Below are 12,220 nucleotides of genomic sequence, written 5' to 3'. Positions count from 1 at the left end.
CTGAGCCAGGAGAAGGCTATATAAGCCCTGATGTGTAGCTTTGTTTTGGGACTCACTTTGAGAAGTGTTCTGTGATTTGATCTGAATTCTGGGAAGCCGTTGTTGAGAGTCCCCCGGCTTTGAAAAACCCAGAATGTGGAAACCCAGATGTTGACTGGGTATGGATGTAATGGTTGGACAGTTTGGAAATCTGTCTACTTGATGTGTCTGTATTGATAATTATGCCTGTATACTTTGAGGTTCAGGGTGCTGACCTTTTCTCCTGAACAAGGTAAATGATATATGTCTGACTGATTAAAGTAAGCTTGTTAACCCATTTTGAGTTGCTTTCCTTTAACAAAGCAGATCCAAGAACCTGTGTGAGCAGGCACCCTGGGGACACTGGGGTGCTTGCTGCAACAACCCCCAATTGCCCTGCCTTCCCCCCTTCAAAAAGCAAAAGAAGAAAAGAATGTACAGACTTCTCAGTTCAAAACAAAGCACACACAAGCAGAATAGTTTGGAAAGTAATATATATAATGTATTATATACTTAATAAAAATATTTTATTTTATATATTGTGTTATATATTTATTATATGTATTGATATATATGTTAGAGCATGTTTTTATTTTCTATTGGTTTAGTCATTTCAGTCATATTTGATTCTTCATGAGCCCTTTTGCCGTTTTCTTGGCAAAGATACTGTAATGGTTTATCATTTCCTTCTCTAGCTCATTTTAAAGATTAGAAAACTGAGGCAAACAGTGTTAAGTGATTTGCCCAGAGTCACATGACTAGTAAGCATCTAAGGTCAGATTTAGACTCAGGAAAATGTCTTCCCAACTTCAGGCCCAGCACACTATCCATTGCACCACCTAGCTGTCCCTTAGTTTTAATATATGTTTGTGTGTGTGTATGTGTGTGTTTTTTACATTTTAGATGTTATACACTTCGTAGGTAAAAAGGTAGTAGGAAGTAGACATTCATGGTATCACATAGAATTCTTCAAGGATTTTTCTGAGTGTATTTATTAGATTTTAGTGTTTAATTCAGAAAAAAAATATTTATAAAACGAACATTGTTAACCTGGTTGACTATTAATGGGAAACAGTATGTAGAGTTCTGCACCACAGTGCTTGGAGACACAGACCCACAGAATCAATGCAAGCAGTAGCTGCCCTCTGTGGGACCCAACATGTAAGTGAGTGCATGTTTTGGTTCAAAGCAGATGCTGCATTTGCATTTTCTGAAATCTTTCAGTACCTTCCACCTATCTGTTCCTGTTCTACCTCCAGACACCTCTGAGAATAATTTAAAATTTCTTTCAAAGAACTTCTCTTCCAATACCTGGAGACACCAATTATGTTCCAGGTTAAAGATTCACCGTTCTTTCAGCGGATCCATGTTTGGTACCTCTGCAGTCCATGCCTTATCCTAGCTGCTGTCCTCTGGAGAGACCCCAATTTATCAAAGTTCTTCCTGATTTCTGGTGCCCAGAGTAGGATATAGTATTCTAGAGAGGATAGGATCAGAGCAAAGGATAGTGGGGCTAGTTCTTCTTTGTCTTGGATACTGTATCTAGCTGTCAGTACACAGGGTGCTAGACTTAGATTCAGGAGACCTGAGTTCAAATCCTGCTTCAGACAAGCTGTGTGACCCTGGGCAAATCACTTAGCTTGTCTCTTAAGTTGCTTCACCAATAAAATGTGAAAAATAATAGTAGTACCTACTTCCCAGGGTTGTTGGGAGGATCAAATGAAATGACATGTAAAGCACTTTGGAAACCCTAAAGTATATATAATACCAGCCATCATTTAAATTGTGATTGAAAGTTTGCAAGAGTAACTCAGTGTAGTAGAGAGAGTCCTACATTTAACAGGGGACAGAAGGTGAAAGTTTGAATTCCATCTCTAACTCACACAAGTCATTGCCCTCTCTTGGTCTGTTTCTTCATCTGTAAAATGAAAAAACTGGAGAAGATGATTTCCAATGTTCCTTTTGAATCTGATTTTCTATGACTTCTTAGGATTCTGATTCTCTCATCCAATAAATTAACTGTGAGAGATTGAACATATCAAAATCAAGCTTGAAAAAATAAGTATTAATCACAAAACCCAGTACCTTTCGGAATCAAACAGTTAATAGAAACATACTTTATATAATTTTCCCAGTTGAGCTGCAAATAGTCCCTAATTTATCAACAATCTGGCCAAGATAACAAAAATATATAAAACTTCTTTTCCTGATTGCCTATAAGGATTACGTAACTAATAGAATTTGTTCTCCCTGTGCTCCCATAGCTCTCTGACGAAATCTTTCCCTCTCACTGAGATTTATGGAAAATGGAAAATGCATCATGAAACACACAGTTTAATGCATTATGTAACACACAGATTAAATACTAATTAAGTGTCCTTCATGTCTATGTGGGGAAGAGGCAGATAATTGGGAAGATGAAGTTACTGGAAATCATCCCTTGGCCAATGTCAGCACAAACAGGTCCCTGTGTTTTCCCATTTTCTGCTTAATGAACTGGGGGAGGAGCTCTTTCTGGTGGCAAATAAGAGTGAAGATCTGCAGTGAGCAAAGTGAGCAGCTCAGTTTGCTTTGGGAGTGAGTGGTAAGGAAGATTTTTCTCTTCAAAAGCTCTCAGCTCAGGTAAGTAAATCTCTTTGCTTTTTGATATTTGGGTTAATAGAATCAGAGAATATCAAAGCTGAAAGGTACTTTGGTGCAAGTGATGCTTTTTACAGATGGAGAAACTGAGGCCAAGAGTCAGAAAGCAACTTACCTAAATTTAAACCGATTAAAGTAATAGCATCATGATATAAATTCAAGGTCCTTTCATTGCCTTTCTAGGACATCCCTGGAGTTCATTCAACAAGAAACCTCTCTTCTCATTTTAGCTCTACCAGTAACTAATGGGAAGCGGTGATGGCAGAAAAGTGGGGTACTTTTCTATACATGTGACTCTGTACCTCAGTTTTCTAATCCATAAAATGTCTGTACTAATAGTTGTTTTGCCTGCCTTGCTGGGGCTGTTCTGAGGAAAATGCTTGATAAACTACATGGTGATATGAAAATAAGAACAAGTGTAATGATCTAAGGGCCTGCCCAACCCTAGTGATTTTGGTTCTGACATTCTATACTCCAAGTCTGATCTAATTCTGACATTCTTCGGTTTAAGGTGCCTTCAGTTTCTAACATTCTATATTTTGTTTTCTACCATTCTATATTCCAAAATTCCTTCCAGTTCTGAGTCCTTTGGTGTCTATGATTTCCAGAGGACTAGCCTATACCAAAGTAACCTGCTTTTGTAAGCACAGGATGGCAAAATGATTTTGAATATGACCTTTGTTTTTTAAGTGACACAGGCACCCTACTGATGACTTTGTTTTTGAGTGAGTGAGGAATGGAATCATCTTTGTGATGTAAATGGAACAATGAATTTTAAACTGTACATGCTCATTTACAATTTTCACTGACATTAGCCTGGAGGTGAAGACCAGGATTCTCTTCCTTCCTTACAGCAGGCACCTTACATTAAAGATGGTGTAAGGATAGAATATGCTGCTGATATTCGATTAACAAAAGTATTGTATTTTTGCTTTTTTATCCCTAGAAATCAGCCCAGTGCCTGACATACAGTAAGCACTTAATGCAGGTGTGCTATGAATTTGGGAGAACCAATTGTTAAATTTTAGTACGAGCATTTATTGCACAAGTTACAAATTAGGTCTTGGTTTATTTTTTCTTCGATCGTTTAAAGTAAAGAAGGTGATAGAAAAAATGGTAGTGATGCAGATTGAACTTAAAAGTATGTGGTGAGCACAAGTTTTGTTTCCTGGGAGAGCTGCTTGTTAAAGCACTTGCCAGCACATCCTTCTGCTCAGTCCATGCCTGCTGATACATTGTTTGATTGAGTATAATGCAATGAGTTGCATTGCCATGAAACTAGAACTTGTTTGTTCTCATGGGAAATGATCAATTTCTCAGAAACAAATGAATCTGGTGCCCAGGAGGAGGGGAATATATAAGAAATAAGGAATCAGAGACCTAGGTTTTAATCCTTGCTTTTTTACTGGCTCACTGTGTGACCTTAGGTTAGTCCTTTCCTCTCTCTATGCCTTAGTTTCCTCAACTGTGAAGTGAAAGGCATAGATTAGATCATATCTGAGGTCTCTTTATCCCTTTCAGGAAGCTGGATGGCTCAGTAGATACAGCAGTGGGCCAGGAGAAAGACCTGAGCTCAGATTCAGTATCAGACACTTACTAGCTGTGTGACCTCAGTCAAGTCACTTAGCTTCTGTTGCTTTAATCCATTGGAGAAGAAAATGCAAATTACTCCAACATCGTTGCCAAGAAAATTCCATAGACAGTGTGGTCCATGGGGTCACAAAGAGTCTGACATGACTGAACCATAACAACAAAGGCCCTTTCAGCATTAAGGTAGAATTAAAAATTAAATTACATTAAAGATGCTTCTAGCACTGGTTCTATAATGAAGCATCTGAGTGATCTCCAGAAAGTCATAACTTTCCTGAGCACCAGTTTCCTCCTTATCTATAACATAAGAAGATGAGATGGCTTAGTTCTGAGATCCCTTCTGGTTCTATGTGTTTTTAGGAATAGATCATGATTTGAAATACATCCCATCATTGTCCTAAGCCCATTGTCCTAAGAATGATCAATCAATTCCTTTGAGTCTGGGAAGGCTTTTGGTCTTTGACTAATCCTGATTTAAATGCAAATATCCCAGTGGGAAAAGGTCATGCACTAAGCCAAGCTTCAGTTATCAATGAATATCTTAATAGGTATTAGTAGCAATGAGATACTAGGGGAGGGAGATTCAGGTTTATGGGGAAATGAGAGGATTGAAAGGGGAACAAGAAAGGAGGAAAAGGAGTTAATGGGGAAGCACCAAAGACAACTTCACAGTTTTTTTCTACAGTTATCTCTGACCTTGAGAGTAAATCAAGGACTGGTGATGGCAACAGCCCCTTCTCCAGCTCATTTTACAGATGAGGAAAATGAGGCAAACCGTTAAGTAATTGGCCAGAGTCATACAGCTACTAAGTGTCTGAGGCCAGATTTGAACCCAGGAAGATGAGTCTTCCTGCATCCATACTCAACACTCTATCTCAGAGGTGGGGAGCCTCAGACCTTGAGGTCATATTTGGCCCTCTAGGTCTTCAAGTGCGCCCCTTTGACTGAATCCAAACTTGAGGAACTGAAGAGGCACATGTGGCTTCAAGGTCACAGGTTCCTCAACCCCTCCTCTATCAATGCACCACAAAGCTGCCTAAGTCCAGTCCTTCTTAGCACTTTGCCAGCAGTAACTTCAGTGATGCTTCTTTTCCACAGATTACAGGTTGGAAGATTGTATCCTGCCTATTTTCTGGGGCTGCTTGCGGCTGTATTCTGTCACTGAGCTGTGTTCTCCCAACCCAGAGAAAGCTCCGATTTATGACCAGATCCTGGAGGGGCAACCTGGTAGGATGAATTCAGAATTTCCATCACTATACACTGACAATGTTGAGTTTACATTACTTCTATACAAGAAGCTTATTTTAGAACACAGCAAGGAGAATATCCTTTTCTCTCCCCTGAGTATATCAATTGCCTCTGCTCTCCTCTCTCTGGGGGCCAGAGGAAGCACCCAGACTCAGATCCTAGAGGGTCTGAGATTCAGCTTGACAGAGACCCCAGAGGCTGAAATCCACAGAGGCTTTCAGCAACTCATAAGCTCCCTCAATCTCTCCAACAACACAGTCCAACTAAGCACGGGCAACGCCTTGTTTATTGACCAAAGTTTGGAATTGCTGGACAAGTTCCAGGAAGACAGCAAGTCTCTATATTCAACAGAAGTTTTCCCTGTTAACTTCCAGAACTCTGATTTGGCAACACAGCAGATCAATGATTATGTCAAGAAGCAAACCCAAGGGAAAATCGTGGATATGTTTGACAGGCTTGATGAAGACACACTAATGATTCTTGTGAATTACATATTCTTTAAAGGTAAGAATTATGAGTTTATTTGGGTGGTTTATTCTATTCTCTAGGGGAAAATTTTTTTTCTAAGACTGTTGGGCCCATGACCTCATATCTTTTCTTACAGGCAAGCCCCTGGGTTTGTTCCATTGGAGTCTCCTACCAGTTTCTTGCTTGCACCGTCTTCCCTCTTGGCCTAGGGTCCTCATGATCAAAACTCCTGGATTTAGAGTTACAGGACCTGGGTTTGAATCTCTCAGTGGCTCTTGACTAGTCACTTTCCCCATCGAGTCTGGTTTTGTTGTTGTTGTTGTAAATTAAGGAAGTTGAACTGCATAAAGCTCTCAGGTTTAGGATCAATTTGGAAAAAAAAAAAAGTAAAGAGGATGTCGTGTTCCCTCCACTTCTGCTTTATGTCTTGACAATTGACATAGAGTCATTTTTGCAGATTTTCATTTTGTTTTTTGTTGTTACTGTAACCTTGGGATCATAGAATATTAAAGCTGGGACAGTCCTTATAGACAGACCATCTACATAGACTCAGTAAGGTAAAGGGACTTGTTTAAGGTAACACATGAATTAAGTGCCAGACCTGAGAATCAAACCTTCTTCCAGTTCTTACTGTTCCAGGATATATATAGGTCAGTTGATCAACAAGAGTTCATTAAACACATATTGTGTGCCAGGCATTCTGTTAAGCACTGGAGTTACAAAGGAAGTCCAAAACAATTCTTGTCCTCAAGAAACTTAGCTTGGAATAGAGGAAATAGCATGACAAACACACACACACACACACACACACACACACACATGCAAAAAACAAAAATCTATATAAATAAAAGACATATACAGACTAAATTAAAGGTGGGCTGAGAAAGTCATTAATAGCTGGAAGAACTGAGAAAGGCTTCTTGCAGACGGCAGTATGTGAGGTGGGTCTTGGAGGAAGCCAGGGAAACTAAAAGAACGAGGTGAGGAATGAGAATATTCCAGGTACGAGGATCACCCAGTGCAAAGACATGGATGGAAATGGGCAATAAAACGTTAAACAAGAAACAGCAAGAAGGCCAGTAGAGATGGACTGTAGGGTACAGAAAAGGGAGTAAATTGTAAGAAAACTAGAAAGGAAGGAAGGACCAGGTCATGGGAATCTTTACTTGCTAAATGTAGGACAAATATTTGATCCTAGGTGTAATACAGAAGGGGTCATGAGAATGGAAGAAGAGGATGTTTGTAAGGCATCAAGTTGGGTGTTAGTTCAGGTTCTTGATTCAAACATACAAGGACTTAGTCTTTCTTAGTTTCCTCTTCCTTGATGGACTGCAGTTCTCTTCAAGTGTAAAGGATAATGAATGAACAACTTGTAGATAGTTATTTTCATGTTATTCACCATATCAGAATGTGAAGTCTTTGAAGACAAGGACTGTACTTATCTCCCCTTTTATCTCCAGTACTTGACAGGGCACTTGGCAGTAAGAGCTTAAATGATCCTTGAGTTATTAGTGATAATAGATTCCACATTGCAATAGACTTTATAATAGAAAGCAGGGGAATTGGGGTTAAGTGACTTGTTCAAGGTCATACGGCTATTAAGTGTTAAGTGTCTGAGTGTGGATTTGAACTAAGGTCTTCCTGACTCCTGGGCTGGTGCTCTATTCACTGTACCACCTAGCCACACTCCCCCAATGCCTTTCTTGCCATCAATATAATCAATCTCCTTTGTAAAAACAAGTTAAGCAAATCAAGTAAACGAGTTCATTGGCCATGAGTAGCAGAATGTGCCTCATGTCAGTCTACAACACCACCAGCTTCCTGAAGAGACAAAGGATGCCTGCTTTGCTGTCAATGTTCTAAAGCCATGATTGTTTACTTTATCAATTGGATTTCAAAATCAGTCCACTAAGGTCATTCTGCTTTCCTAGAATAGGATTTTCCTTGGAGGTCTCCTTCTTTGCATAGGGTTCTTGCCAGCTACATGGCCAGCAATTGTTCTGACAGGAGGGAGGTTGCTTTGGCAGGATTGTCCCAGCCACAAAGCCAACCAATCCTGTCAGGCTGCACCAATCCTGTCAGGCTGCTTCAGATCAGCCCATTAGGGATCTCCAGCTCTTTAGTCTTTACTATAGATTAGAGATAACAATTTAGTCAATCTCAGAGATCCAGCAAACACTGTGTCCACAGAATTGCCAAAGACTCCAGTTATGGCTAAACCTTGTTTTGTCTATAAAGTGATGTCAAGGACAGTGTTGCTGGTAGCAAAGGGATTTTCAAGGACAGCGGGAGTAACATAGCTAACGTTCATAGAGTAATGTGGATCTATTAGTTCTACTGATGCTAACAAATGTCTGTCTTAAAGAGGCAGGATGGGGATTGTCATTCCTGCATTACCCATTAAGGAGAAATGCTTTGCTCAGTCACATGATTGTGAAGTGGTGGTTTATGGACTCATAGCCAGGTCTTATTAATGATCTTCCATTTAACCTCACTGTTCTCCAAAACCATCCTGGACAAGGATGGGGGTGCTGGTATACAGAGGTTACCACTGAACTTGGAAGCACAGGCAAATTGGAGAATTGAAAAATTGGAAGGAGACTTAGATCTCTTAGAGTTCATGAAGTTCATGAACGTTCTCTGCACAACAGTCAGAACAAGTAATCAAGTGTCTAACTATGATAGTGAGCCTACTACCTACCAAAGTAGCTCATTACACTATGGTAGGTCTGATCATCAGAAAGATCCTGTTGTCGTTACTTCACGAAAATCAAGTTTTATAATTTCCATCCATTGACTCTAGTTTTGGTCTCCAGTTGCTTAACTTCTTTCTACCTCAATTTCCTCAATTATAAAATGGGAATAACATTAGCACCTACATCACAGAGTTTTTGTAAGAATTAAATGACAGAATATTTGTAAAGTGCCTCGCATGTAGCAAATGCTTGTTCACTTATTCTCCTTATCTTAGAGCCACTTATCTTTCTAGGTTCCATTCCAGTTCTGATTCTCATATTCTACCTATAGTCACATCCCCATTCTTTTCTCTGCACATTCTGTTACTTAATTTCATTCAGCTGACTGACTTGTAATTGATGTGATCTCGGAAAAAATGAACCAGGTTTTCTAAAATGAAGCAGATGGACTAGATGCCTTCTTGCTCCAAATTTATGACCATTTGTTTCAGTGTTTCCATATTCTCCAGAAGGGCAGCATGGCTAAAGGGAAAGAATACTGGATTTTTGGACACAGAATTGAGGTTTAAACCCTGGCTCTGCACTTGAATGCCTTGTTGAGCTTGTACAAGTCATTTAACCACTGTGAGACTCATCTTCTTCATCAGTAAAAAGATGGGGCTGTGCCAAAAATCGCTCTAGGTCTCCTTCTGTTCCTAAATCTATGATCCCATGATCCTTTGGTCCAGGATGTTTTGGGGGGGGTTGCCTTTTTTCTTATTTCTTGTCTAAATTTCCTCTGTCTCATGCCAACAAGAACTGTGGAGTAGGAAAAATGATGCAGTGAGGAAAAGGGAGGAGTGATTTCAATGATTTTTTTTAGGATCTTAGGTTAAAAAAGTTTTTGTGAATCTGCAATTTAGAGCAAAGATTCTTAGCCTGCAGTCCAGAGTCCTTGCAGAGATTTCAGGGGTTCCATAAAATTGGATGAAAAAAAAGTACATTTTTAAATTAATTTCCAGTTGAATTTTATCATTTTCTGAAATTGTAAAGTAGATATTAAAATAGTATTCAGGCTTCACTGGGTTTTTGCCAAAGGGATCAGTGGCACAAAAAAACAGGTCAAGAGCCCCTGGTTTAGAGATATCCAGGTTACCTTGCCTTGTCTGCAAATAGTACTATAAAATGGCCCTTGTGTATAACGTTTCCCTGTATTTTTTCTTCCCTCTCTCAAGCTAAGTGGCAAACACCATTTAATTCATTTTACACTGCAAAGGATAAGTTTTTTGTGAGTGAAGACGAAACTGTTGAAATTCCCATGATGCATAAAGATGAATTTTACACCGGAGTTTTCCAAGACGAAGAGCTTTTCTGCACAGTTGTAGAGCTGAAGTACATAGGTAATGCTACGGCACTTTTTATTCTTCCTGATGAAAATAAAATGAAGAATGTTGAAGATGCTCTCAGCCCAGAAGTACTGAAAAAGTGGAAAAACTCACTCCAAATGAGGTAATTATTGATTTTTTATAATCTCCAGGGTATAACCCAGTTTTACTCTCACTCATTCTGTATTTTAATCTGTGTTCTAATGTCCTTCCCATCCCTAACAACTCCATTATTTCTAACATCCCCTTTACTGTGAATACCATAACAGCCCTCAGTAAAATCTTAAGAAGTAATAAATCTAGGTGTTTTTCTGTTTGTTTTTGCACCTCTTATATACCCTGGGACTGATTGTCCCCAGTTAAGGCATTGTCTGAAAACTGACATGTGCCTTTCCAATTCTTTTTTTTATAAGTAAAATGACAATATAGACTTTTGAGCTGGAAAGGACCTTAGAGGTCAATAAATATATTCATTTTAAAGATGCAGAAACTGAGGCTCAAAAAACCAAAATTACTTGACCAAGGTTACAACTATTAGAGACACAAATCGATTACAAATTCAGGAGACTTTCTGGCATACAGGAGAAGTAAATTACATAAATGTAAAAAAAAACTGCATTAAAAAGAAACCTAAGTCGTGTCATTAGGAGATGGGTAATAGATCTGATAAATAAATAACCTCACAAATCTATAAAATGTTAATGTTTGCAAAGTTCTTCCTCCTGACAACCTGGAGAAGTAGATAGTATTTCTCTCATTTATAGATAAGAAAACTGGGGGATTAAATAATTGTCCAAGGTCACTCAGCAATTCTGTGTCAGAATCTGGACTGCATCCCAAGCCTCTTGTCAATCTAGGGCTCTTTCCCCTTTGCCATGAAGTTAAACTGTGGCCTTTTCTGGAGAATGAGATCAATTCTTGCCTCCCATCCTTGGACTATTTATGTTTTTGGTAGCTCTTCAAAATCAAAACATATTCCCAAGACCCAGAGTGAGGAAATGAACTCATCAATAACTCAGTTGTACATCTATTACCACAACAAATTAAAAAATAAATCAGTTTTATGTGATTCAATTTAATTAATTCTTTCAGTGCAATTCAGTTGGCAGGAGCAGAGCAGAGAATGCTCATAAGATCTTTGTTCTAATTCTAGATCAGCTACTGCTGGGATGACTTCACTGTCACTTCTTTCTGGACTTATTTAACAAAAACTAGTGGGCTTGACTAGATAGATGGGTCTCTAAAGTTTCTTTCACCTCAGACATTCTAAATTTTTCAATTCACAAAAGGCCTGTTAAGCACCTACTATGTGTGGCATTTGGGGAGCAGGGGGTTAGGAGATACAAATATAATCTTTAGATTAAAAACACAGATTTTTACTTGTCTTTTGTTCTCAAAGAGGACCAATGAAGTCAGGAGTGTGATGTCTTGATTTGCAAGTGAATTGGATTTAAGTTACCCTATGCCTCAGCCTCACTCTCCCTCCCAAGTCCTCTGAGTCCAGTGGTAAGACACAGGAGGACTGGAGATGACCTCAGCTGCAATGAGAGACTTTGGCCTTTTTGAGCTAAGGTCTTTCCCATGTCTTAGTTTGTCTGAGTCAACACTCATTAAGTGATTTAAGGTACAAAATCAATGAGGCAAAAGGTGGCCTTAGTTTGTCCCCTCCAAAAATCAAACTGGGAGGGGAAGAGCCTCAAAGTTTCTGACCAAAACAGAAAAAATAACTATTCACACATATTCTGAACCACCAAAACCCAAAAGAAGACCAAGTGAGGGTTGGGCTGGGACCTAGGATTGGCCAATCAGTGAGAGCCAAAATGATTTGGGTTTAAGTTATGGTCAAGTAGTTTCATTTGAATCCCAATGGCTTTATCAAAGCCTAGCTTTCCAGAGGTCTATTTCAAGAAAACATAAATGAAACTACATGGGACAAAAGAGATAATTGTCCCATTTTTTTTAAATGTCAGAATAAATAAGTATGGAGGAGGAAAAAAATTTAGCCACCAAACCCCAATATACCTTTCAAGGCTTCAGCAATCAAAATTTATGTTCTTTTGGGTAGAACACCCAAATGTAAAGCTATGAGTCCCTATGTGGACAGAAAGAGGGGAGAGAGGGTGGAAGGGAGTAAGAAAGGAAAGAAAGAAAGGAAGGAAGGAAGGAAGGAAGGAAGGAAGGAAGGAAGGAAGGAAG

The 12,220-nt window shown here is 39.1% G+C and overlaps 1 protein-coding gene across 2 annotated transcripts in view; it reads left to right on the top strand.

Moving 5' to 3' along the window:
• Nucleotides 1-2,395: 2,395 nt before the first annotated feature.
• LOC138174063 (alpha-1-antichymotrypsin-like) overlaps nt 2,396-12,220 on the top strand; it is a 19,452-nt gene continuing 9,627 nt past the window's right edge. The window contains exons 1-4 of one of the 2 annotated variants that reach the window (XM_069104206.1): nt 2,396-2,640; nt 5,347-5,475; nt 5,871-6,000; nt 9,875-10,148. In XM_069104206.1, the coding sequence (XP_068960307.1) occupies nt 5,449-5,475; nt 5,871-6,000; nt 9,875-10,148 (431 nt within the window). In that variant the 5' untranslated portion in view covers nt 2,396-2,640; nt 5,347-5,448. Of the gene's footprint in view, nt 2,641-5,346; nt 6,001-9,874; nt 10,149-12,220 lie in introns of those variants that run through there. The other variant, XM_069104205.1, reaches the window with a different exon arrangement.

Source organism: Petaurus breviceps, unplaced genomic scaffold (assembly GCF_028583685.1).
Source record: "Petaurus breviceps papuanus isolate PSGF00001 unplaced genomic scaffold, PetGlider_PUasm1.0 685, whole genome shotgun sequence".
Classification (NCBI taxonomy): Eukaryota; Metazoa; Chordata; class Mammalia; order Diprotodontia; family Petauridae; genus Petaurus; species Petaurus breviceps.
This window is presented reverse-complemented; position numbering and strand designations above follow the sequence as displayed.